This window comes from Mesoplodon densirostris, chromosome 4 (assembly GCF_025265405.1).
Source record: "Mesoplodon densirostris isolate mMesDen1 chromosome 4, mMesDen1 primary haplotype, whole genome shotgun sequence".
Classification (NCBI taxonomy): domain Eukaryota; kingdom Metazoa; phylum Chordata; class Mammalia; order Artiodactyla; family Ziphiidae; genus Mesoplodon; species Mesoplodon densirostris.
Genome location: NC_082664.1, coordinates 121,471,947 through 121,499,914, shown reverse-complemented (window position 1 = coordinate 121,499,914; position 27,968 = coordinate 121,471,947). Strand labels below are relative to the sequence as shown.

The 27,968-nt window shown below is 43.0% G+C and overlaps 1 protein-coding gene across 2 annotated transcripts in view; it reads left to right on the top strand.

Annotated features, from left to right (window-relative positions):
- The window catches only part of BBS4 (Bardet-Biedl syndrome 4), a 60,994-nt gene that overhangs the window by 30,833 nt on the left and 2,193 nt on the right, over nt 1-27,968 (top strand). The window contains exons 3-15 of one of the 2 annotated variants that reach the window (XM_060097054.1): nt 6,612-6,691; nt 8,912-8,975; nt 10,652-10,763; nt 11,747-11,819; nt 17,253-17,306; nt 19,057-19,184; nt 21,702-21,756; nt 22,726-22,794; nt 23,741-23,893; nt 23,990-24,161; nt 25,794-25,863; nt 26,472-26,613; nt 27,169-27,370. In XM_060097054.1, coding sequence (XP_059953037.1) covers nt 6,612-6,691; nt 8,912-8,975; nt 10,652-10,763; nt 11,747-11,819; nt 17,253-17,306; nt 19,057-19,184; nt 21,702-21,756; nt 22,726-22,794; nt 23,741-23,893; nt 23,990-24,161; nt 25,794-25,863; nt 26,472-26,613; nt 27,169-27,370 — 1,374 coding nt within the window. The remainder of the gene's footprint in view (nt 1-6,611; nt 6,692-8,911; nt 8,976-10,651; nt 10,764-11,746; nt 11,820-17,252; nt 17,307-19,056; nt 19,185-21,701; nt 21,757-22,725; nt 22,795-23,740; nt 23,894-23,989; nt 24,162-25,793; nt 25,864-26,471; nt 26,614-27,168; nt 27,371-27,968) is intronic. The other variant, XM_060097055.1, reaches the window with a different exon arrangement.

The window sequence follows — 27,968 nt, the reverse complement described above, 5'->3', positions numbered from 1 at the left end:
CTTGCTACCTTAATATGTTAAAAGTCCTGTTTTGCTTTTTTTTTTTCATAAATTTATTTTATTTATTTATTTTTGGCTGCATTGGGTGTTGGTTGCTGCCTGTGGACTTTCTCTAGTTGCGGTGAGCAGGGGCTTACTCTTTGTTGCGGTGCGTGGGCTTCTCATTGCAGTGGCTTCTCTTGTTGCAGAGCATGAGCTCTAGGCGTGCAGGCTTCAATAGTTGTGGCTTGTGGGCTCTAGAGTGCAGGCTCAGTAGTTGTGGTGCACGGGCTTAGTTTCTCCGCGGCATGTAGGATCTTCCTGGACCAGGGCTCGAACCCGTGTCCCCTGCATTGGCAGGCGGATTCTTAACCGCTGAGCCACCAGGGAAGCCCTGCTTTTTTTTAATAATAGAAAAACTTTAAAATCATTATTAATTTTGTATTGCTAAGTTATGTCTAGTTGATAGCCCAGACACTTATATTTTAAAATTAGAAAGTCATTTACAATTCGGGCAGAAACTTGGTATAGTGTAACGAGTAACTTTGGGGACCTGGGCTATAGTCCTGCCTCTTCCATTAATTAGTTGTTGAGTATGGGCAAATCACTTAACCTCTGGAGTCTTAATTTCCTCATCTGTAATGTTGGAATAGTCCCTGAATTGCATGACTCACTAGCCTCATGGGAACATTCAGTGTTATAATAGGGGAGAAAACACTTTGATATAGATATATATCAAATACATATATGTATAAATTACATATCAATATTATATAATTATAGATATAAGTAAATCATATAAATATATAAAAATATCATATATAAATAAATACACATGGGGGATACACACACCCATGCACCCCTAAGAAGGATAAAATATAATTAAGTTTTGATTTGAGAAAGTAAAATAAAATAATCTAGGGTATGTAGTAAAACCATAATTGATCTTTTATATGACCTTTTCCTTTCTTCCTCATCCCATTTTAAGCTCATGAGAATCAAACAAGTTGGTTAGGTAGCAGTTTAATATTTTTTTAAAAAGTTATCTTCTAACGTGGATCCTTGGGTGACTACTGATTCAGTCCAGTTTCCTCCTCCTCCGTCATCATCTATGTTCCTGAGCAGAGTTGGTGTTTCTGCTGACCCTGGGCCTGTTTGCCCTCAGATCCATTCCTCACCCTTCCCTTCTCCGCTGAGTATTGTGAGCAGCTGACCCTCGTGGGCTTCACTCCTTCCCAGGCTCTGGTGTCAGCAGTTTCTGGCTGGGTTAGCAAGTGAGAGGAACTGGCAAGAGATTGGAGGGTAGGAAGTAGGAGAAGCCAGGGCTTTCCCCTCTTTCTCTCTGCTTTGGAAAGTTAGAGGAGTGGGGTGGTTTCTGGAAGCGTCTCTTTTGTTGCTTCTGCCAGTCAGGCCATTCTGTTTTCAGCTTCCTCCAGGTAACTTCAGCCTTGGATACTGGTAGCAATACATTCCCTCCCTTTTTCCTTCAGCCTAGAGGTGGTAGTGACTTGTTCCCATGCTAACCTCTGATTTGCATCACTGTTCCCTGTTGGGCCTCTCATTTCTTCCCTCACCTGTTCACTGCATTGAAGTCCTTCTGTTCTACATCCTCAAGTGGTTTCTGGGTTTCCTTGTTAAACCCTGTCTGATACAGAGCTCAAATCGATACCAATAAAAATGTCTTCCATTTACATTCTTTTCAAGATCTGTTATATCTTTTGATGTCTCAAATAATATATTGAGGTAGAAAAGTGTTATAATTCCTATTATAACATGAGGAAATTAACATTTTATTGAATGATCACTTTCAGATTTTCTGTAATTTTCCAGTGAAAATTATAGGCATGAAAATGGAGGCCCAGAGACTTAAATAACTTGCTCCAAGTCCCATAGAAGTCTGGTACTGAATCAAGTTTGGACTTCTACGTGTAAAAATTTGATGTGCTGCCTGTCTTCTGGTCCTGGAAGAGATCCTTTACCAAAGAAGGGTTCATTTACAATGTACTTACAAAAGCCTTAGTCATTTTGGAAAATTTTTCAACTAAAAATTCAAAGCACAGGAATTTTCTGCTCAACATTCATATATCCAGGATGCTTTTCACTACCATTAATCAGTTTTATGTAAAGTTTTGAGTTTTGGTTATTTCTATGAGAATTTCGTACCTAGGGCAAATTACAGGGAAGAAGAATTCTTGTGATGTCATGTTTGTTCAGTTATGGAATTGTTTAAGATATGTCTTGTGCATCCTTAGAGGAGGAAAGAAAGAGGTGTCACAAAAGAGTGGAATGGGGGCAGGAGAAGAGAAGGGCAAGGGCATATTGTTGCCAGGTTGCCAGCCTTCTGCCCCCACTGCCTTGGTGATGACTGAAAGGCTTTACCTTGTCTTTATCTCATCAGCTGGCCGCCTGACTTCCATGGTAATACAGACTCCTACTAAAGTGTAACATGGCAGATGACCACCTCGCTCTGCTGTAAAATAGAGGAGGCTTTACTTTGCACTTACATGTCTATCTTTTTTTTTTTTTTTTTTTTTTTTAGTTTATTTAATTTATTTATTTTTGGCTGCGCTGGGTCTTCATTGCTGTGCGTGGGCTTTCTCCAGTTGCGGTGAGCGCGGGCTACTCTTCGTTGCGGTGCGCAGGCTTCTCATTGCGGCGGCTTCTCTTGTTGTGGAGCACAGGCTCCAGGCACGCAGGCTTCGGTAGTTGCGGCACGTGGGCTCAGTAGCTGTGGCTCGCGGGCTCTAGAGCGCAGGCTCAGTAGTTGTGCTGCACGGGCTTAGTTGCTCCTCGGCATGTGGGACCTTCCCGGACCAGGACCTGTGCCCCTCACATTGGTGGGTGGATTCTTAACCACTGCGCCACCAGGGCAGCCCCATGTCTATCTTTTTTAGAGGACCTTTCAAATAGGTAATTCTCATAATACTTGTGAAAGCATATAAGAACCAGTATCCCTGTTTGTAGGGGGAATTGGAGTGAGCACTGATTTGGAATACAAGAAATTCAACTTACATTTACACATTTACAGGTAAAATTCTAACTGTAAATTCAGAATTCATAGGGATTTCTGTGGTATCCAGAATTTCCTCATTTTTGAAAATGACTAATAATAATGATGATAAAAATAACAGCAACAACAGTTAACACTTCTTTAAGGGTTAGCGTGTACCAGACAGTACTTGAACCTCTTTATATGTATTGTCATTCAGTCTTCACACCTCTGTGGGGTATTTTATCCCCTGACTCTCCTATTTAAATGTGAGAAGAATATCACTAATAATGGAGATTTTATTATCATCTATCCCTTCTGCCAGCACTCTCCGAACCCGCACCCCCCACCCCTGTCCTGATTATAAGCTCCCTGAAAGCTTATAACCAGTTTTGTTTGCTCTTCTATCCCCAGTGCCTGGCATGTGGTTGGTACTCAGTGAATATTTATTGAATGAATGAATGAGTCTCTATTTTATAGATGAGGAAACTAAATTTCCCAGGACTACACAGTTAATAGGACAGTTATGGGGCACTGAAATGATTTATAAAGTCTTTGATGAGCCTAGAGTTCTTTTAGCTTTTAGACAAACTGTATCGTCAGGAGTGTGAAATGACTGTTAGGCACTTGAATTTGGTGGTGCTTTCCCTTCTTCTCACCCCTAGTACTCCATTTCATGAGCCTCTGGACCCTTGAGATACCTTACAAATCGAACATTTTTTTCCTCCATTCTTCACCCATGGAACACAAAAAGTACTTCATCTTTTATTGTAAGATTGTAATAATAGGCAAGACTCAAATTTGTATTTTATAAATTTTCTTTTAGGTTGTGGAAGCAATGATACTTAGTGATATTGTAAACTCAGAGGATTCAGTTGTCTCCTTCCCTTTACAGCAGGGGTCCCCAACCCTTGGGCCGTGGACCGGTAGTGGTCCATGGCCCATTAGGAACTGGGCCTCGCAGCAGGAGGTTAGCCGTGGGCGAGCGAGCGAAGCTTCATCTGTATTTACAGATGCTCCCCATCACTTGCATTACCACCTGAGCTCCACCTCCTGTCAGATCAGCAGCAGCATTAGATTCTCATAGAAGCGGGAACCGCACTGTGAGCTGCACATGCAAGGGATCTAGGTTGCGCGCTCCTTATGAGAATCTAATGCCTGATGATCAGAGGTGGAGCTGAGACGGTGATGCTAGCGGCTGCAAATACAGATGATCATGAGCAGAGAGGTTTGACTGCACAGAGACCATAATAAATTAATTGCCTGCAGACACATATCAAAACCCTATCAGTGAGTGGCAAGTGAAAACACGCTCAGGGCTCCCACTGATTTCTGCATTATGGCGAGTTGTATGATTATTTCATTATGTATTACAATGTAGTAATAATAGAAATAAAGTGCACAGTAAATGTAATGTGCTTGAATCATCCTGAAACCATCCCCCACCCCATCCCTCCGGTCCCTGGAAAAATTGTCTTCCATGAAACTGGTCCCTGGTGCCAAAAAGGTTGGGGAGTGCTGCTTTAGAGAGTAGGTAACATTGAGGTAGGCCATACAATTGAGACTTGATCCAAGATTACATGCACACCCACTCACATCCGTCTTGTTGTTTTTTTTTTTTTAATATTTATTTAGTTAGTTATTTAATTTTGGCTGTGCCGGGTTTTAGTTGCGACATGTGGCATCTTCTTTGCAGCACGCGGGATCTTTTAGTTGCAGTATGTGGGATCTTTAGTTGCGGCATGTGGACTCTTAGTTGAGGCATGCATGCAGGATCTAGTTCCCTGACTAGGGATCGAACCCGGGCCCCCTGCATTGGGAGCGTGGAGTCTTACCCACTGGACCACCAGGGGAAGTCCCTCACATCCATCTTTAAGCTTGGTGATTTGTGTGGTCTTTAGTAGGAAATTTAATTCTGGAAGTGGTTAGTTAGGCAGAACATGAACGGCTAACATCTGATGATTGTTGGGGCTTGGGAGAAGAGAAGGAAGGAGACAGAAGTCATTGAAGAATCTCACATAGGCCCTTGCTGACTAGAAGAAAGGTGGTCTCAGTCAGAGAATGTGGGTAATCAGAAGATGAAGAGTTAGTTGCTTAACATTTTATCTTTTTTTTCTTTCTTCCAGTATATAAAATCATATCCATACTTTCTGTCATAATTTCACTTCACAGATTCTGTTGCTGTTCCCTATTCTTGGGAAAGAGTAAGCAGCATTCTTAATTTTTGTGTTCCTGCAATGTTAATTCTGGGTCACAGTAAGCTTTTTTTCCTTCCTGTCATACTATGGACATATAAGTCTTGGGTTTTCTGTTGATATATTGCCTAAGGTTCTGGAACAGAGTGATTACAAATGATTACAAATCATTTCCCTTTCTTCCCTTGCTATACCCTTTCTTTTACATTTTTAAAAATCAGGGAGTACCCTGGTGGTCCAGTGGTTAAGACTCCATGCTGCCACTGCAGGGGGTGTGGGTTCCATCTCTGGTCGGGGACTAAGATCCAACGTGCTGCATGGTGTGGCCAACAAAAAGAAAATGATCATTAAAACAAAACAAAACAAAACAGGGCTTCCCTGGTGGCGCAGTGGTTGAGAGTCCGCCTACCGATGCAGGGGACATGGGTTCGTGCCCCGGTCTGGGAAGATCCCACATGCCGCGGAGCGGCTGGGCCCATGAGCCATGGCTGCTGAGCCTGCGCGTCCGGAGCCTGTGCTTCGCAACGGGAGAGGCCATAACAATGAGAGGCCCACATACCGCAAAAAAAACAAAAACAAACAAACAAAAAAAAACAGGGATTACCTCAAGCATGTATTAAAATGCATAAAAAAATACAAACACCTGTGTACTTACAGGACAGATTTAATAAATAAATACACTTAGCCATGTATACTTTAGAGCTTTTAATTGTTTTGATAAATAAAGCATTTAACAGTTGAAATCTCCTTTTTACTGCTTCCTAATTCTACTCTTCCCTCTCCCTTCCTTGAGGTCACCACTGTTCTCAGGTTGGTGTGAATACTTGTCCTCCTTTTTACCATAGAAAAATAATTTCTTAATGAATTTTTACCTGTATTTTAATTGAATTCGAAGGGATAGTAACTCAGGGTTTCTGTATCATGAATCATTTTCAGTGGCTCAAATATTTTTCTCCTTGTTGACTTCTCATTCCTGGGCAACAGTATAATGTTTCACATTTGAGCTATTGCTAAGACTGTGTTTAGCTATTTTGGGTCCTCTGATCTATCAGATGTGATATTAACTATGGTATGTATATTTTGTTAGTAACACTCCTGAAATATCCTTTGGAAAGTCATCTTATTCACGTTCTAAAACCAGGGAGAGAGAGAGAGAGAGGAAAAGAGGGAAAGAATGATTCTGTTTTTCTCTTCAGGCAAGTTATCAGTTGAGAAACTGACATTATAAATGACCAAAACTGAACAGAAGTATATATTCAATGTGTAATAGTAGGACAAGTATCCCTTAATTTAATAATCCACTCATTTTTGATGCACTGTATTATGATCCAGCAGCATGAAGAATTTAATGTGATATTACAGTATGCTTGTGGTTAGTTGAGGACAATGCTCAAGGAGAAAACCTAACAATGACTGTGCTGTTTGTTTTGTCAAAATATGCTCCCCAGCTCCAGAGTTTCCTATTTTGGAGAAGAAGAACTGGTTGATACATCTCCACTATATCCGGAAGGATTATGAAGCATGCAAGGTGAGAGGCCAGTGATAGAGAACATGAGAGGCAGGCTTTGGTTAGGCAACTAACTGTGTCTGTCACTCAGAGTTTGTGTGACAGTTTAGCTCTCACTAAAAATGTATGAAATCTCATTTCTCTGCATTTTGTGTATTGGTTAGCTTTTGCTATGATAATGCTGCTTAAGAAGCAACCTCAAAATGTCAGTGGCCTCTAACAACAGATACTTATTACTCATGGGCCTTCAGATTGGCTGTAGGTTGGCTGGGTTTGACCACAGGCTGTGGGTCAGGTTCAAGTGTGCTCCATGTGTCTTCTCATTTCAAGACCAGGCTGAAGGAGCAGCCACTCTCTGGGACTTGTTGGTCTCATGGTGGAGAGCAGATGTTCAATATGGCATAGTATTTAACTGTTTGATCTCTGGATAGGTGAAAAAAGGCATTTCATTGAGTTTTATAATTCTCTTATTATGGTGAGCTTGGTCCTTTATATATTTTAAAACCATTTGTATTTTCTCTAAGCTGTATCTTTGGTAACTTACTATATACGTTACATACTTGCTGGCAGAGAATAGTATCATCATGCAAAATATATCCCTGGTATTCTCGTTTTTTGGCATTCGGAGCTTTATAATGCTTTTAAGGTTGTAGTTTTTATACCTGTGACATTTGTACCTATGACAATGTAAAGAACTAGCAATGTTCCAGTATGGATCTTGAAAGATTTTTTTTTCATCTGTGATATTATCCTTTTCTTATTTCCCTTTTCCTTGATGGACCACTTTCTCTGTTTCCTTTTTTTTTTTTTTTTGTCTTCTCTTCTTTTGCTTTTTTCTTAAGAGTTGGGGCTATTTCTAGGTTCTGTCCTTGACTCATTTCTCTGCTCATTCCACACACTTCTTCCTGATCTTAGAGATGCGTACTGAATGCTTCCCAGGCATTTCAAATTCATCTTTTCTGTAGCTGAATTTATCTTCTTCTTTCCAAACCTATTCCTCCTCCTGTTCTCTGTCTCGGGGATAGGTACCATCATTCACCCAGCTGTCTGTGTCAGAATCCTCTGACCCACTTTCCCTAATATAATATAGATAATCATCAAGTTCTGGAGATCTTTCTCTTACTATCTCAAGACATTGTCCACTTCCCCCCCACCCCACGCCTTAGTTAATCCTTGTCATTTTTATTTACATTAACCACAAGAGTTCTTAGGCCAACATTGCCTCTAATCTTGCCTCCTTTCCATCTATTTCCACAATGTTCCAAAAATGGAGCAAATAGAATCTGGTTACTTCCCACTTAAAATTTATCACGATTTTCCCATTGCTCTCGACCTTTTTTAGCATGGCATTTGAAGCCCTTCTCTCTCTGACTCTCTGGGCCACCTCAGCTTTTCTCCCATCCCTTGCTAACACGGGATTTGAAACTGTTTACCCTGGAAAGCCTTCCCTGATTCTCCAGGTTAGAATCAGGTGATTGCCCTCTGAGCTGTATAGCTCCCTGGTCTTAGCCCATCATAGGACAAAGGTAGAGCCTGTACTTTGCTCATCAGAGAGCTCCTAGCATCTATAATAGTGCATGGAAATCTTTTCATAGTTTTCTTAGCCTGCCTAGTTAGAATATAGATAGGTGTTTGTGAACTTTTTCTGTAAGGGGCCAGATGGTAAATATTTTAGGCTTTGCAGGCCACAGATAGTCTCTGTCTCATATACTTCATCTTCTCTTATTTTTTTTTATTATTATTTTTTTTTGCGGTACGCGGGCCTCTCACTGCCGTGGCCTCTCCAGTTGCGGAGCACAGGCTCCGGACGCACAGGCCCAGCGGCCATGGCTCACGGGCCCAGCTGCTCTGTGGCATGCGGGATCCTCCCGGACCGGAGCACAAACCCATGTCCCCTGCATCGGCAGGCGGACTCCCAACCGCTGCGCCACCAGGGAAGCCCCTCTTATTTTTTAATAACCCTTTAAAAATAAAAAAAACACTCTTAGCTTGAGACCTGTACAAAAATAGGCTGTGTGGGTCGGATTTGGTCTGTGGGCTGTACTTTGCTGACCCCTGTTCTAGAATAAGCAATCATAACAAGAGTTGAAAATTTTTTAAAAATCTGAATGAACTACTTTATTAGTCATCATTAAGTATCGTAGATTTCTTACATGTACTCCTTGTCCATGTTTACCTTTTCTTAAAAACACTTGAAGATACTTAACCACTACTCAGAAGTATTGTTTCTTTCTTTTTCAGGATGTTATCAAAGAACAGCTTCAGGAGACTCAGGGGTTATGTGAATATGCTCTCTATGTCCAAGGTAAGACATATATTTCTTCTCTTGCCAGAGAAATGCACACTCTGCCTAGGTTCTGGAAAAAGAGCAAACAACTTACGAAATACTTAAATTCAAGTAAATGTTCCACAAATCTCTTATTCAATATTACTGTTTTTTGAAATCAGAACATGATTATTGTGCTGGATTTGACCTCAGAAGTGACTAGTTCTCTTAAAAAACCTTGCTACTACCCTTCACCCCTATTCTGGTTTCTGGCTAGTGTTTTTCAGAACAGTTGTTAGGGTCCCTGCCTCATGCAGCAGTTTCAGGTCCAGAAGAGGCTTTTGGAAGGGTTCCTTGTAGTCAAGCTAAAAGAGGTGAGGAAAAGCTTGAGGATTTTTTGTAAGGTGAGTCAGGATGAAGGGAAGAAGCCTAGAGGTATACAGGATAAAACAGAGAATAAATGAAATTCATCAGAAATCAAGTATAGGAACCACTGACTGGAATTTTACTCTGTAGTGCCCAAAGTAGCATCCTTAGTTTTCCCAGGAACTATCTTTTTGACTCTTTGATGTAAATGAATGGTTTTGTTTACCACTCATTGCATTTGTAGTTTTCAGATTAATATATAATTTTCTGACATAATTGGTAAGATATTGACTTATCTAGGACATAATGGCAAATAATGCTCTTTTTTAAAATAAATTGTTTATTTTTATTTTTGGCTATGTTGGGTTGTTGTTGCTGTGCGCGGGCTTTCTCTAGTTGTGGCGAGCAGGGGCTACTCTTCGTTGTGGTGCGTGGGCTTCCCATTGCAGTGGCTTCTCTTGTTGCAGAGTGTGGGCTCTAGGCGCGCGGGCTTCAGTAGTTGTGGCGCATGGGCTCAGTAGTTGTGGCTTGCAGGCTCTTGAGCGCAGGCTCAATAGTTGTGGTGCACGGGCATAGTTACTCCGCAGCAGCATGTGGGATCTTCCTGGGCCAAGGCTCGAACCCGTGTCCCTTGCATTGGCAGGTAGATTCTTAACTACTGCACCACCAGGGAAGCCCAAATAATGCTCTTTTATTCCCAATATCACAAGTTCCAAACTTATAGTGCCTGGTAGTAGTTAAGCATGTAAATTCTTCTGAAAAATGATTGATTCTGATTGGTTGCTATACTGAAAACCAAGTCTGAAATATTACTGCATTCTTTGCCAGCATCTCCTTGTTGGACTTGAGTTATTGATTGCACTTGCCCCATTTGGGTGTACTCTGAAAACTGTCAGGTGGATATCGGAATTATCATGATAAATAGAGCATCTGATGAGGAGCTATAAGAATGTTCTTGGGAGATGCGTGAGGGAAGGGATGTGGGAACAGATGTATATGTATGACTGATTCACTTTGTTATAAAGCAGAAACTAATAAAAAAAAAAGAATGTTCTTATAGTGAAGAGTTTGTGGGATAATTTACAAGGCACCCGATTATCTGCGTGGTGGAAGCTGGGAGTGGAGGAATAGGTAGATTCCAGATACCTTAAAAAAAATGTTTTAGCTCATCAACAACTTTGCTGCTTGTTTCAATCCATCTGAAGTCATATCTGATTGTATTAGAGACAATTATCCAAAGGATTTCTTTGATGTGATTTGCTACCTCCCTCTTCTCCAATTTTTCAGATGTCAGGGTCCATTCTTCCTAGAACATGATTTTATTTTCTGTGTTTTCTCTTTCTTGGCAGCATTGATATTTCGCCTGGAAGGAAATATCCAAGAATCCCTAGAACTCTTTCAGAAGTGCGCTGTTCTCAGCCCTCAGTCTGCTGATAACCTCAAGCAGGTGGCCAGATCTTTGTGAGTATTGGCAGCCTGGAGGCCCTAGGGCACTGACAGAGAACAATGTAAAGTGCATTCTCAGGCTGGAGCTGCTTCTGGCAGCCGGATACATAGAGGGAGGGTTGCTTAATGGGTATAATAGATTCACTCTGAAGAGTGTGGATTAATTTTGAAATTTGAGAAAATGAGATAACTAGTGTAAAGGAACTGAGTATTTCAAACACTGTATATTCTAGTTTGATGGGGGAACACCGATAATGTTTCTCATATAAATAGGAACATTTTGTGCCTCAAGTACCCTAATCGTATTGGCAGCCCATGGAATTTTTCTCACCTACTGTTCCAACACTTAGCATAATACTAGATACACAGTAGGTTTTTAGTAAGAGTTTGTTGAGTGAATGCCTTGAAGGTTCCTAGATGCAGGCAACCTCCATTGTCTTCATAAGCTGTTAAGTACTAATAGCTTTACTACTCCAGAGTAGTAAAGTGTTCTGGGGAGTTCCCACTCTCACTTTCTTACCTACGTTGTCATTCATAACCTGCACTGTCTTTGCATAGAGGCTGATTTTCCCCTGTGTCTCCAGAATGATGATCCAGTATCAAGGAAAGAGACTTAGTTTGGGAGAGAAGGGCCTGTCCCTAATAATAGATCATGATGAAAAATTGTGGCAGTTTTTGTTTAACATGGTAATTAGTTTGGCTTGTTTCTTTTTTGGTCTACATTTGTAGTGTATTGTAGAAAATAAATTACAGAAGACTTCCACTAAAATTGGTGTAGAATAGGCCCAAGGCCTTGGAACCAACTCTGTCCCTACCACGAGAGCTTCTGCTGTTGGTGTGCAGCAGCCACACTGGCTAAACCAGTACAGCCAGCTTACAGGGAAGAGGCGTCCGAATTCTCTGCTGGCTGGAGCATGAGTCAGATGTGGGCCTGGTGGGGTTATAGTCTCGTAAAAGCTTTGTGTTAATAATCACAGGAAATGTGTTTCTTCCCTTAGATTTCTATTGGGAAAACATAAAGCTGCCACTGAAGTATATAATGAAGCAGCTAAACTTAACCAGAAAGATTGGGTAAGTAGGGAACTTCGTTATTAGTGACATGCTAATGGCTCCATTTATCATATGGCTGTCTTTTGTTATTACTGAATTCTTACATGCCAAAACTGTCTTTATTTTATCCTCACACTTGATCGATGATTTGGCTGGGTATAAGATCAAAAATCATGTTTCCTCATAACTCAGCAGACATTGCTGCCTAGTTTTCTGGCTGTCAGTGTTGTTGATGAGCAGTCTGTTACCAGTCTGGTTCTTGTTGATAACCCCACTTTCCTCTCTAGAAGCTTTGAGGATTTTCTATCATTGGAGTTCTGAAATGTCAGTAATAGTTGTCTAGACGTGTTTCTTTTCTCTTTTATCCCCCTTATGTGTGGACATTCAGTTGGCTCTTTCACTTGGAAGACCCTTGCCTTTCTTCGGGTCAGCAAGGTGTTTTTTTTTTTTTTTTTTTTTTGAGTAGTTCTTTGATTATTTTTTCCTCTCTGTTGTCTCTTTGTATCAGTTAGGGATTGTGTGTAACTGCAACAAAACATTTTATTAAACATTGGCTTTGGGCCTCCCTGGTGGCGCAAGTGGTTGGGAGTCCGCCTGCCGATGCAGGGGATACGGGTTCGTGCCCCGGTCTGGGAGGATCCCATGTGCCGCGGGGCGGCTGGGCCCGTGGGCCATGGCCGCTGAGCCTGCGCGTCCGGAGCCTGCGCGTCCGGAGCCTGTGCTCCGCAACGGGGGAGGCCACAACAGTGAGAGGCCCGCATACCGCAAAAAAAAAAAAAAAAAAAAAACCAAACATTGGCTTTATAAATTAGGAGTTTATTTTTTTCTTACGAAACAAGAAATCCAGGTAAGTAGTTGCCGACATTGATTTGGTGGTCCAACAATGTCAATGCTGAGGCTTTTTCTTCATGGTTACAAGATGACTGCTGCAGCTCTAACATCACATCGTCATTCTAGGTAGGGAGAAAGAGGAAGCAACAAAGAGAAAAGGACATAACCTTCATCAAGGAAGTATAATTTTACCAGAAATCCCCAACAGACTTTCACTTACATCACACCAACTACCCCTTTTGTAAGGAAGGTTGGGAAATATATTGTCACTCTAAACAAAATTAGGGTTCTGTTGGTAAGGTAAACAGAGAGAGTGAATGTTAGGTAAATAACTAGCAGCATTTGCCACACTGTTTTCTACTCTATCAGACGTGTTCTGTACCTGTTCTACTTGTCTCCTAACTTGCTTCTCATATTTTCTACCTCCTTGTCTTTGCTGTACATTCAGAGACATTTCCTCAGTCTTATCTTCCAGATCATCACTTCTGTTTTTAGCTATATTCACATTCTGTTATTTAGCCTACCTGTTCAATATTTTTTATTTCAGTAATTATATTTTTAATTTCTAAGAACTTTGTCTTTTCTTGAAGCAGCCTCTCTATGTCTCTGACCCTTTGAAGTTCTGTTCTGCTTTCCACAATTATCTTTTTCTTCCTCTGTTTTGGTTCTTCTTTTTCATGCTATTGGTTTTTTCAGAATATCTGATGATTCTTAGAAAGACATATCTAAGAGTGAAGGATTAGATTGATTAGTAGAAAGAGCTAGCATGGGTTTTCCCTGCAGTTCTTATGGCACTATCATTATTATTATTTTTTAAAAATATTTATTCATTTGGTTGCACTGGGTCTTAGTTGCGGCAGGCGGGCTCCTTAGTTGCAGCTTGCTAGCTCCTTAGTTGCATCACGTGGCCTCCTTAGTTGTGGCATGCGAACTCTTAGTTGCGGCATGCACGTGGGATCTAGTTCCCTGACCAGGGATCAAACCCCAGCCCCCTGCATTGGGAGTGTGGAGTCTTAACCACTGTGCCACCAGGGAAGTCCCACAGCACTATTATTTTTGTCAGTCACTTTTCTTCTGCAGGTCTAAAGACTGAGATGTTTACGTCTTTATGCCATTGAGTATTTTATAGCCAAAGGCCAAAGTAAAGCTACAGATAAAGGAAAATGGAGTTGCCGTTTCATTCACTTAGTCCTTCTTTCAACAAATGAACGTCTGTGTGCCAGGCACTGGGCTGCAGATGCAAAGATGGATTGGTGGTTTATGGGACAATCAACTAGAATAGGAAATACAGGAAGGAAGAGGAGCAAGTTTTGGGAGAGGGTGATGATAACAAATCAGAGTTAAGTCCTGTCTTTTAGAAGATTATGGACATGATGAATTGTACCTTCTGGTAGGATATCTAAATTGAGATGATCCAATACATGGCTGGATATAGAAATCTGAAACTCAAGTGTTCTGGGCTACAGATACACATTTTGGAGTCAACAACTTAAAGGTGATAATTAAAACAATGAAATTGGATGAGCTCACTCTGCAGTGAGCTGAGGATGGAATCCTGGAAAAAACAGTTTGAAGGGCTAAGCTGAAGAGAAAGTGAGCCCATAGATGGAGACAGAGAGGAAGTGAGACAGGAGAGCTCAGGGACAGGACAGGGGGAATGGAGAATGTCTTTCAGTTTGTCCAGTTGGTTGAAAGAGCTCATTTGGTATTACTGACTCACCTGGGATAACCAGTCCATTGGTGCCAGTAGAGGTGGTCATTCCCCAAACAGCCACTCTCTGCCTTACATGCTTCATGAGTGCCTGTGGCCTGTAGCAAACCTTGTAGCCCTACTTCCTTCGACTCATCAGGGTATTCCACAGTCTGGCCGCAGCAGGGGAATAATAATTCCTCCCGCCATGATCTCATTTGACTTGTGGAACAGCTGTTAAGTAGGGAGAATTTCCCGTATTGATAGATGAGGAAGCTGAGGCTTTGGGAGATGGAGTGACTTGCTGAAGGGCACACAGTGAGGTAGTGGCAGAACCAGAGCCAGAATTCAGGCCTAGAATCTAGGATTCCTCACTTTCGGCCTGTGATCTTTCCACTGTACCAATTGCCCTTGCAGGATGTCTGCTGCATCTTCTCACCCCATGAAAGACAGGATTTAACTCTGATTTGTTCTAGTTTCCTTTTCAAATTTCAAAAATTTTCTTGGTTGTCAGTTTGTTTAAGGCATATTGCTACTGCTTTCTCAAATAATATCTATGAGAAATGATTTAAAAAGGTTACGGGTTAGTTACCTTCCAGTACATTTAAAGGACAAGTAGGGCTACATTTCTCCTCTCCAGCTCCCTGTGTATATTCTTATAGGGTGATGAAGTGGAAGGTATACAAGTTTTATTTGAAAAAATTTATTTTTTGGCTGAGCTGGGTCTTCGTTGCTGCTTGTGGGCTTTCTCTAGTTTTGGCGAGCGGGGGCTACTCCTTGTTGCGGTGTGTGGGCTTCTTATTGCAGTGGCTTCTTTTGTTGTGGAGCACGGGCTCTAGGTGCACAGGTTTCAGTAATTGCAGCATGTGGGCTCAGTAGTTGTGGCATGTGGGCCCCAGAGCACGCAGGCTTCAGTAGTTGTGGCACATGGGCTCAGTAGTTGCGGCTTGTGGGCTCTAGAACATGGGCTCAGTGGTTGTGGCGCATGGGCTTAGCTGCCCTGCGGCATGTGGGATCTTTCCAGACCAGGGATCGAACCCCTGTCCCCTGCATTGGCAGGTGGATTATTAACCACTGGACCACCAGGGAAGTCTGGTATACAAGTTTTAGAGACAGGCCTGAGTTCAAATCCCAGTGCTTTGCAATGTGTGGAAATTATTTGGATTATGACTTTTTAAAAATAAATGTATGTATGCATGCATGCATGCATGCTGAGCCAGGTCTTAGTTGCGGCATATGGGATCTTTGTTGCGGCATGCGGACTCTCAGTTGCAGCACGCATGTGGGATCTAGTTCCCTGACCAGGGATCGAACCCTGGCCCCCTGCATTGGGAGTGCCGAGTCTTACCCACTGGACCACCAGGGAAGTCCCTCGATCGTGATTGAAGAAAAAATAATTTTTTTGTAATGTGAGACATTCATCAGAAATTTGAACATGATTCAGTATCAGCAGTTACTAATTTTTTTTCAAGTATGATAATGGTATTGTGGGTAGCTTAAAAAAAGAGAGATCTTATCCTTTAGAAATACATACTGAAATATTTGTGGATAAAATGTGATACTATCTGGTATTTGCTTACAAAAGTAGTGGGAGAGATGGGGGGGTATGGATTGGATGATTGTTGGAGCAGGATGACGAGTACATGGTGATTCTGTCTATATTTATATATGGTTGAAATTCTTTAAGATTTAGAACTAAGAAAAGAAAATCCCAGTGCTGACACTTTTTGACCTAAGTTAGGCAAACTACTTAACTTCTCTGAGCTTCCATTTTCTTACCTCTGAAATCAGAATAGTTAGATTATGTTACAGATTTGCTGGGAAAATTAAAGTAATGTATATGAAAAACATCTGGCATAGAATCACTGATTGCTATTTTGTTGTTGTTATGTTAGGGAACTTGGAAAACATTAAACCAGTTGTTGTCTCTGAGCCCTATAAGGTTCATGTTTCTTCCGAGAGGGACACTTCTGGGTCTGAATGTGCTTCTCCACCTCCCCACTACTAACAAGACGGTCCTTACTGTTTCCCAGGAGCAGTTTTCTCACCCTTGTATTTTCCTTTCTCTAAAGCTGCCTTAAATAAAGGGAGGTTTAATATAAGGGCGTTCGAGAGATTTTACAGAACACACAAGGTCAGGAAATACAGATTGGTCTTGCGGTGAACTAGAACTGGAAAGATGTCAGCAACCAAGGTAGCTGCTCTGCATTTCTTCTGCTTGATTTATTTTCTTTCTGTAGATCAGAGGTTGGCAAATTTTTTTTTGTAAAGGGCAGGTTAGTAAATATTTTAAGCTTTGTGGATTTATACAGTCTTTGTTGCAGCTACTTGACTCTGAAGTTCTAGTGTGAAAGAACTGTAGACGATACATAACAAGCGGTTGTGGCTGTGTTCCAGTACAACTTGATTTGCAGAAAAAAGCAGAGGATGGATTTGGCCGGTGGGCCAGAGTTTGCTGACCTGTGCTGTAGTCTTCTGAAGATCGGCTCCAATTACATCTGTGTATTCCATACTAGTGGCCTCCAGATGGCGCTGTCAGTCCCCAAGTCCATACCACCTAGTGAATTCCTAGATTCCTAGGAAAAGGACTCCGACTGACACACACACACACCTCCTTAGGGCTGGAGAAGGGGCTGTGGTAGTCTCTTCTGAGAAGAGGGGACAAAGCTGTTCAGTGAGCAGCTCTTAGAGGAAAAAAGGTGTAGGAATGGGCTGGGCATGCACCCCAAGGTACTAAATAGACCCAGGAAGATCACTGGTTTATTCTGCTTTTATCTCTTATAATCTGTTTAAGATTCAAGTAAAAAATTAACCATAGTGCATGTTTTAAAGTTTAAATTTTGCCAAGCAATAATAATCTCTAGACGCCTGTTGTTTCACTCTAATAGTTACTGTGGAACTTAGTAAGTTGTTTTCCTTTCTTTTGTGTGTAGGAGATCTGTCATAACCTAGGAGTTTGCTACATTTACCTGAAACAGTTGGACAAGGTAATTTATAGAAATGGTGGTGGTGGCTGAGCGGTTGGCTGGGGATTTCACTGAGGGTACACTTGTTACAGAGGTGCCATTGCTCATTTTGTATTATTCCTACTGCTTGCCGAGATTCTTAGAAGTAAAAATTGAAACTGCCATATACATTTATCCCCATTTTTCTTCTCGTTTGTCACTAGTCATGGTTTTTTTTTTCCCTGCTTTTAACAAGAAAGTGACAAATTCTAGAAATATTATTAGGGAATGGCAATCTAATTGCTTTCTTCCTCTCTTCTTATTTTCCATCCCCTAGTTTAGTTTTCCAGAATGGAAACACAAATGTTCAATAAAACTTAGATATCAAAAAGTGGACCTGTAAGTCTTAAAAGTGTAATTATGACCTTGTGAGCTATCTTATGCTCCAGTGGCAACAGATTTTAGTTTTTAAGGTCATTGGAAATGAATTTTTAATCTTAAATAGATTTGATTTCTGAGAGTTTGTTTTTAAGGTTATTTTCCGTGTGAGATTTTGATGTTTCATTTTTATATTTCATTGTGATTAGGCTGTAGTGCCTAAGGCTCTTACATCAGATAAAACATTTGCGCTTACCCTGGTACTCAGTAAGGGAAAAAATGTATATATCTTAATTGAGGGATAGACCAAATTATAGAGAACTCTAAAAGTTAATGATAGTGGGGTTGGGTAGAGTTTCCTTCATAAAGCTCCCACTTAGTGATCATGAAGTTTTATTCTCCTTTCTCCAGTGCTGACAGGACTGAGAATCTGAATTAGTTGATACCCATTTGACAGTGTTTAATATATATCAATTTGTAAACTGATGCAACCTAATCAGTCCCTCAGGGGTATGAAAAAAACCCTGTACATCAGCAGTTGAGGTATGAGAATAACTTTTGCTCTTGTGAGATATATAAAAATAAATAATACCTATATCTATGTAAATAAAATATACATATTTAGTGGGTCCCTTAGGTTTTCTGGGCAGATCTAGATCTTCAGTGTTACATATTTGGTTAGGAGCTTTCTCTCTTCAGAGGATATTTCAAGTAAGTACATATCTTTTCACAGGATTATTTTGAGCCCAGGGAGAGGTGGAATTGGTTTTTGGTCAGACCTGTATGGAGGAGAAGCATTATATTTAGATTTTACTATAAAGCCTACAGGCTAAGCAAATACAGTACCTGACATTTATAGAAATACTTGTTGAATCAGTGAAGGACTAAACGAAGCCCTTTTCATCATCTACGAGGACATAAGCTCTTGCGTTAGCTCTGGTATACTAGTACCTAGAGCAACAGGCACTTGATGAATACATGTTGAATGAATAAATGAGGATTCATTCATTCATCAAAATATTGGTGAGGAAAATGAGGTCCACCCTGGGGAAGGGTGCGCATTTGGTCAGCGGTGCAGCTGGGGTCGAGTTTGGGGCAGACCATGATATCCCTTTTGACTTACGAAATATGAGTCATGGGTGTGAATATCAAAAAGCAGAAAACACTCAAAAAGTTTAATCATCTGTACAAGCCTCCCAAGTGGCTCTAGAGGCAGACACTCCATGTTGCCAGCTGTCCTGTGAGCAAGCACGGTTTGGGTATGTTTTAGTTTTTTGGGTAATGGGGCATTTGCTGAAATGTGATATTCCTACATTATTAGTATAGCAGGAGCTCTGTCTTTACATTAGCCATACAGGGTCATTGTCCTTTCATGGTAGTGATCTGGTTCTCTTTACTCTGTCAATCTTGTTAGGCACAAGACCAGTTGCACAATGCCCTACACCTTAACAGGCATGATCTGACTTACATAATGCTGGGCAAGATCCACTTGCTGGAGGGAGACTTGGACAAGGCCATCGAAATCTACAAGAAAGCAGTGGAGTAAGTGTGTCTGTTCCTTCAGAGCAGCGAGAAACTAAAACAAAAATGGGAGTAGACATGAACTCCCAAGTCTAAGAGAGAACACGTGTGACTGGTTACACATTGTGAGTTGTAGGAGCCAGAGTTACTGTTAAGCTAAGGTTTAGAGCTCCCGATGGTTTAAGTAAGGAAGACAGACATGTTTCTTCCTCACCCATCAGTGTAGCTGGTCTAGCCTAGGTGGGCAGCTTTGCTCCACAAGATCAGTCTGGGATCCAGGTTCCTTCCATGTTCCTTCCTCATCATTCGTTAGGTTGTTGCCTTCACCTGCATGGTTGCAGCTGACTTACTGTAGCATCTGTGCTCCAGGCTGTGGTCGGGGGACGTGGTATAGGAAGCTAAGTACTGAATAAGTAGGAAGTTGCACACATCATTCCTGCTGACATTCTGTGGTTTGAAATTAGTGAGGTGGCCACATCTAGCTGCAAGGGAGGTGGCCAGATGTGCTTAGGAGGAAGGAAAGAGATTTTGGAGTCAGCTGGCAGTTTGCCATTGTGGTTTTAAACTTTATAAAAGATCTTGTGTTTCAGGATATTAGGGAGAGAAATCTCCTGATTGAGTAATAAAGATCTGGCCTTATTAGCCAGAGACCAATATCATGCTTTTGAAAAATATCATTAGGGTCGGCCAAATCCCCCTTGAAAACGTAACTGCCTGGCTTTCCCAGTGTGGTGTTCTGTGTTTCTTTTCTAGGGACACATGCTATCTTGTCTTTTCTGTCTGGGGTCTTGGGTTTGTTTTAAGTGGGAGGAGCTGTAGCAAAATGCTGTAGTGTCTCATTTGTTTGGTCAGTTAAGAGAATGCCTCATCTCTGGTTTAAGGCCACAAAGCCTGTTACTCCTGATAATTAGACTTTGAACTAAACTTAGATTTCTATTAATTTGTTAATTACCTTTGTCTTCTACCATGATAGTAACTTTTCTGGTTATATTAGTCATAAGACTGCTTTTGGAATTTTCTTCAACCATATTTTATATCTGAAAAGACATAAAAATCCTTTGGTTTGTTAAGCTACAAAAGAGACTTCTGTCATCAAGAGGCTGTTTATATGGACAAGTAGGAAGGAGGCCATGTAGCGTTATGTTGAAGTCTCTTTGGTGCTGGGTGGAAGCTTTGACCCCTGACCCCTGCATTCTGTAAGTTGGCTCTTTGAGCTCATTAGCTCACATAAATTACATTAGCTCACACATTCTTCTAGTGGCTGGTCAAGGACTTAAGTCACTGAAATTCTCAAAGGAGAAGAGAGGGCAGCTGAGCATTTGGAGCCTCACTGAGATTATAGAAACCATTGTTTATGACCCGCAGCTTTGGAGAGAGTAGTCATGTTTTGGTGGGGGGATGGACACCCACCAGAATCATGGAAGTTACTTACTTGCTCTGGGGGAGGAAATGATCAGGTTGGGTATTTATGGCAGAAAGTGAAGGGTGAATACTCAGTTGAACTGAGTAAGCTCTGTCTGGCCAGCTCAGGCTTCCCCGGGCTGGGGCTTTGGCCCCTGTGGTTCTGGTCTCCCCAGAGGTAACCAGCACCCTACCTCATTCCTTAGAAACGGGAGACACTGTTCTTCACCTTCTGTCATTTTCACTGTTGAAGCTGTCTAGTGATTCCTGTAGTCAGATCCTGTGAGCTCAGTGTTGCTTTTGTTTTGTGACAAAGGCAAATGTCATTGAGGGATTGGAAAGGCAGATAATCTTTTACTTAAGCCGGTGTTTACTCCACAAAGCCAACAGCTAATTCTTTCCTAGAGCGGGTATGTGTCTTCCTTCTTTAGTTTGGCTGTTTAGTGTGGCTTTTTGTTTAATGTGGAGAGCAGAGCATTAGGGGCCTTGGGATCCTAAATCACATGGGAAATTATGCTGACTGGCATTGAGTGCAGTGAGAACAGGGAAAAAAAATCTCACAAGAGGGAAAGGGCTAAAACTGTGTGTGTTCTAGACTGACTTGGTTTACAGGGCATTATTCTTGAATTCTATCAGTGTAATCAAGGCAGTGGCACAAAATATCCCATAGGTTCTTTCTAAGGACTTTGGCCCTAAGAAAACGTCCTGCGAAAGGAGTCTGGGTTCCAAGTCCCATTCTTTTTTTTGCAGTACGCGGGCCTCTCACTGCTGTGGCCTCTCCCATTGCGGAGCACAGGCTCCGGATGCGCAGGCTCAGCGGCCACGGCTCACGGGCCCAGCCGCGGGATCCTCCTGGACCGGGGCACGAACCCGTGTCCCCTGCATCAGCAGGCGGACTCTCAACCACTGTGCCACCAGGGAAGGCCCCAAGTCCCATTCTTTCTTGCTGAGCAGTCCTCCCTGTAGCTAGGGTTGAGGTGACCTACTTTGAAGGAAATTCCCAAATCCCTTTGAGTCCCTACGGGAAGTGGGAGGCGCGGTGGTGTCTCAGGTAGTGCACAAGGGGGAGTTACTACGTGTGTATCTTAGTGTCTCTCATACACATCTTGTTTCCCTCTGAGCATCTCTGTGTTGCAGGTTCTCACCAGAAAATACAGAACTTCTCACAACTTTAGGATTACTCTACCTCCAGGTAAGAGGAATTCTTTGCTCATCCATGCATTGACGTTAGAAGTGCTTTTGGGTTTGTGTGTGTTGTGGTTTTCCTGCATTTTTACTTTAACACAACTTACTAAAGGCCATAAGAAGGACATGAACTTTACTCTCTGCATTTGATATTCTTTGTCTGCTAAAGGAATTAACTTAGTTTTCAGCATTCAAATCAGAAGCAAATAAATCTGTTTGAGCCTAGTGCAATTATAATTCTTATCCAACCAAGGCAAGAACACATACGAGAAATAACTGGGATCAGAGGGGCTGGCATTTTGTGGTGGGAGGAGAAGCTGTGGTACCGCTAGGGCTTTGGGGCAAAGGCCATTTCTGTTGTTCCTTCTTCCCAGCCACGTCCTCTAGAAAAGAGAGAAGGCAAAGCACTGTCTAGATCCCCTCCACGTTCCCGAGTATGGGTGGGATTCTCTTGGCCCCATCGCTGTTCTGTGTCTGCCTGAGGCCCTGGGACCCAGGGATCCCTCAGGGCTTCTCCCTGCCCCCCACACCCCGTCGATGCCCCAGGTTCCCCTCTTAGCTGATCCTGCCTCCAGCCCTGCATCTGTGGTAGCCTTTTCGTCTGTTTCCGTTTTCTTTCAAAGGAGCTTAACCCTGGGCCTTCCCGGGCTCTGGCTTGGGAGGCTGGCCCCAGGGGAAATGCGGCGAACCAGCCCATTTCCTGCCAAGAGGCCTTGGGTGGAACAGCGCTAGTGTGGATGAGGCTGTTCCTGGCAAACAGCTACTTTGACCTTATTAGGGGACAAATCAACGAAATAGTAGGGAAAACAAACGTGGGGATCTTAATTTCCTTTTTTAAGAACCCGGTATCTGTAGCTCTTTTTCTGTCCGAAGAACCCGGAAAAGTCAGGGTGTGTCTGATGAGGGTGTGGTTGGCCAGTCTCCTTAACTACCGTCCCCTGCAATGTAATTCTCTGGCTTTTGCTTTTTCCCCAAGCTCGGCATTTACCAGAAGGCATTTGAACATCTTGGAAATGCACTGACTTACGACCCCACCAACTACAAGGTATTGCAGGCTGTCAAACCCAAGAGCCTTCACACAGATGGTCCCACCACTCCTAGAGGTGATCTGGCCCTAGAAAGCGTTCTGTATACCTGAGAAAGTACTTTTTCCTTAGAAAAGTTATAAATAAACGTGGCTCTCATTTGAAAATACTGTAAAGTGTCTTATCTTCTAAAAGAGCACGTTTGTTATACTGGGCCTGTTAACTTGTGCAGAAAGCAAAACTGTAGTGCAGGTGAAGTTCTATATGTTACTTAGGAAATTGGCAGAGCCTCTATACTGTCTGCTGAAATGACTTGATTCCTCAGGAATCTGAGATTACAACTCTTGTCCAGATAGGACTTTGGGGAGGAGGAGATCATCATGTGGATATGTATCACTGAGGGAGATGCAGCAAAACGGGCTGTTAACAGTACGGACTCAGTCCTATCTTGGAAGTCGTATTAGCCTGACTTAGCACCCCACCTTAACCCTTTTCCTTAGAGACATGAAAAGCTTGATCAGTGAAGCCTAAGGCTGACTCACCCTCTGCCCTGTGGCAGAAGGAGCTGCACCTTTAGTGGCCAAAGACAGGTGCACCTGAGTTGTCTAGAGCACTCGGTGTACCAAGTAGGGGCTGTAGGGAACAGGTTAAAGGTGCTTTTTACTTACAGGGCCCTGATACTCTGAAATAGTGACTCCCCTGGCCACCAGTAGGAAAGAAATAAGCTGGGTAAAGTCAGTGACTTTTCTGTATTACGCCGAAGAGAGCCAGTATGGGGTGCGGGAGTGTTCTTCATGAGCGTTTGTTCCAATAGCTTGGATATAGTATACAGGTCCCTGGAAGAAGCTTTTCAGTCTCACCAGTGCTGATGGGCCTGCTGAGTATCTGTACTCAGGAAGGCTACTTCACTGCAACAGCCTTTTGGGAATGACTGAATTACCAACTTTCCACATCCCATGTTTTCAGGCCATCTTGGCAGCAGGCAGCATGATGCAGACCCATGGGGAATTTGATGTTGCCCTCACCAAATACAGAATTGTAGCTTGTGCTGTTCCAGAAAGTCCTCCACTCTGGAATAACATTGGAATGTGTTTCTTTGGCAAGAAGAAATACGTGGCAGTGAGTGTCTCCTCATTTTCCTGGTTTGTGTTCAGTTACTGGTTCTGCCAGCTTGCCCCACCCAGCCTCTCACTGAGTGCCTGCTCTCTCCTCCAGGCTATCAGCTGCCTGAAACGAGCCAACTACTTGGCACCCTTCGACTGGAAGATTCTCTATAATTTGGGCCTTGTCCACTTGACTATGCAGCAGTATGCATCAGCCTTCCATTTTCTCAGTGCAGCCATCAACTTCCAGCCAAAGATGGGGGAGCTCTACATGCTCTTGGCTGGTAAGAGACATTTGTGTGAAGAACCCCTTTCGCATTCTGTACTCAGGGAAAAATGAATTAGAATCATAGGAGGCCAGTGGTTAAATGTCCCATAGAAGCCATTCCCTTGCAGATCCCATAGGAATCTGGATTACTGTTCTAGAGTTTGAAGAAATATGAAAGAAAAAGATGACAAAGCACCTTGTTGCTTCTCACTTAGGGGAATTTCACTCAGAGCCCAGCAGGTTCAATCAGGTTCGTCTCTAGTTCATCTTTTAACAGTGGTTTTCCCCTGACAGTTCATGTATTGAATCCAGCCAAGCTCCAGTTATCATCAGGTGTTAAGATCTTGGGCTGTAGGTAGGGTCCTGCCTCTACTACTTACTAGCTATATCTCATAGGGTTGATGAAAGGATTACGTGATTAGACACAATGAATGTTAACTACTGGTTTTGTTGTCATTATATAATTAGTCTATTATTGTTGTTGCTAGTACAGTATAAAAGTACTGACTAAATATTCTTTCTGGGGGATACTTCTCCTTATACTAAAGTTAAGAAATGTATACCTAAAAGCAGTTTCCATGTTCTCATTGACAGTAGTCTTCAGGCGTCTTTTTGGTTTTTGTTTGTTTGTTTGTTTTGGTCATTACTGTGAGGTTCTGATTTATAAGAGAAAGGTTGCAAAAGCCAATTGAGTGGTGGTTACTTGGGGGCTATCTGAATACAAAGATAGCCCAGTCATAATGGGATACAGGAATGTAAACAAATAGCTGTACCGTATGGCATAAGCAGCAATTCTAACTTCGCAAAGTAGAGATGGTCTTCACACTGAGTTGTGAAAAGATAAGCTGGAATTCAGTAGTACAGAATGGCTGAGAAGTCCCTGAGTAAAGGCATGCAGCCATGAAACTGCAGGAGGTACCAGGCCATTAGTGGGCAATGGTGTTGTAGGCACGTGGTGGGAGATGAGTCAGGAGAGGTAGTCTGGCGTCAGAGTATGGAGGACCATTGAGTACAGCACAGGGACTGTACCCTTGATCCCAGAGGCTCTGTTTTTCCCAACTGTGTTCCTAGATCTCCTCTTGTGTCTGGTAGAAGTAGATGAACAGCTGGGGAGGTGGAGCGCGCAGGGCTTCCAGAGCAGCTCTGCTGTTGTTTGTGTTATAGGTCAGGCTTTCAGAAAATACTGATTTAAAAAGGGAGAGTGTTCTGTTGTTAAACAAGAGTTTAAAGGTACGGTTATGGGTGCTGGAGAGCAGTGAGCATGTGAGTATTCCTGAGTAGGCCAGTGACGCGGTCAGATTTGTCTCAGCGAGATACCTGGCAGCCTGCGCTGTGGCAAGCAGGACAGTGCCCTCGGGGAGCAAAACGGAAGGCCTGGCATGACTAAACCAGGGCAGTGTCACCAGAGAAGCTGTAAAAAATGGAATTCATGGAACCCGGCCGCTGACTAACTGTGGAGAGGGGGCCGTTGAACAAGATGATACCTGGAATCCAAGCTGAGTGGCTGCGCAGACGGTGGTGCCAGGAGCTGGGCGGGCACAGCAGGAGTTAGTTAGGTTTGGCGGCTGAACGAACTGCCGTCTTGAAACATTGCCTGTGTTTTCTCCGCTGGGCTCTTCAGCCACTGCCCTCACTCTCTTCGTTGCAGTGGCTCTGACCAATCTGGAAGACACAGAGAATGCCAGGAGAGCCTACGCAGAAGCAGTCCGCCTGGATAAGTATGCCGCCCTGTCGGGAACGCTGCTGGGAGGGCTGGGCGCCGCAGAGCCGCGAGGTGGCGCCACGGCCCCGGCATTGCCGAGCCAGCCCAGCTGCTCGCTCCCCGTGCCTCTGTGCACAGCGGGCCTCTGTGCTGAAGAACGTGGCTCCTGAGCACCAAGTGGCTCCGCAGGGCCCGACGCTGACTCTTTCTGAGAAAACATTTCCAGCCCTTAGTAGTCAGGAGGCCAGAGAACGTGAGAGCTGGCACTGGGCTTGGGCTGTTGATAGCTGTGGGCTCGCTGGAATGTCACATGGGACTCTGGGCTCAGAATAAATCCTGGGATTTATTCCACTGGCCTCTGTTAGGCAGCAGGGTAGGGACCTGTTTTTCATCTCTTTTGAGGGCTGAGATGTCAGGCTTGGTCCCAGTACTTGCTTTGCTGGTTGGGCAGTTAATTCCCTGATTCTTCTCCAAAGGTCCACACAACACGTGTGTGCCCCACCTTGCTGTGGAGTGGAGCTGTCTGTACTTAGCCAGTTTTGTTTTTGTGCAGTGAGAAGGATCTCTAAATGACCATGTGTTGCTAAGCCCCAGCTCCATAAGAATTGCTGTCTGTTTGCACAGGTGTAACCCTTTGGTAAACCTGAACTATGCTGTGTTGCTGTACAACCAGGGAGAGGAAAGGGGCGCCCTGGCCCAGTACCAGGAGATGGAGAAGAAAGTCAACCTACTCAAGGACAGCAGCTCTCTGGAATTTGACCCGGAGGTAAGTCTTCGCTCCTAGGAGTCATAAGCAAGCTGTCACAAGACTTTTGAATCAAGCCCAAATAACCCAAATATAAGGTATTATATAGGCTCATGCCTGTTTTGGCTTAGACGTTCCTAGTGGCATGAATTCTTCAATTAAGAACAGCTTGAGAAGAAACTTTCCTGGAAGAAAATAATAAGAGGAAATTCAGGCTTACTGAGTTTTATCTATTATTGATAGACCTCAGCTCAAATGAGTTGTATTATGTCTCTTTGTAGTTTCCTCCCATTCTCCTCACATAGGAAAGGCAGGAATTTAGTCCAACAGTGCACCAAACTTGAATTGTTGGGTTTGAGAGCCTTTAAAGAACTCCCTTGCCATCCACTCAGGGCAATATGGTCTCTGCTGTTGGAGAATGATTTCTTTGCAGTAAGTGTTTCCTCCCTCAAACTCTAGTACAGCAGACACTATTTCAGCTAATCCCCACCTGCCCACTGAAGACCTGGGATAAGGCTTGTCTCTGCCGGTCAGACCTGTGACTCTTTTTTTTTTTCCTTCCCATTTGGGCACAAGATGGTGGAGATGGCCCAGAAGTTGGGAGCTGCTCTCCAGGTCGGGGAGGCACTGGTCTGGACTAAACCAGTTAAAGATCCCAAATCAAAGCAGCGGACCACTTCAACCAGTAAAGCCGCCAGTTTCCAGCAGCCTCTGGGTTCTAATCAAGCTCTAGGACAGGCAATGTCTTCAGCAGCTGCATATAGGAAGCTCCCCTCAGGTAGGAAGCTACACACAGCTATATGAAGACCTATGGGTACAAGCCACATGTGCCTGCAAAGAGATTACGGCTTTGAATGAGGCTTGTGCTTTTCAGACTCAGGACACATCCAATGTAGTGCTGCCTAGAAGGGGAAAAAAGCTCAAGGGTGGCCAAACTCCCACTTGTTTCCTTAAGGCAATTTGTGTAAAAGGTAACAGCTACTGGCAGGCTTACCTGGATGTCAGTACACTGGGTCTTTACAATATTCAGGTTTAGAAATACATTGCAGCACCTTTCGTTATGTAGTCTCGCTTTAATTCTCACTGCCTTATCATAAGTCAGCATGGTGCAGGTAATTAAACATTTCTTTTATAAGGTCATTGAAGGCAGACTTGACTGTTGCTTTATTTCTTCAGTTATGGTCTGTCTTCACAGCTGCCCAGATATGCCACAGTCCCACCAGTCTCAGAAAATATGGGGTTTCATACACAAAAATAAGCTCAAAATGGATTAAAGACCTAAATGTAAGGCCAGAAACTATCAAACTCTTAGAGGAAAACATAGGCAGAACACTCTATGACATAAATCACAGCAAGATCCTTTTGGACCCACCTCC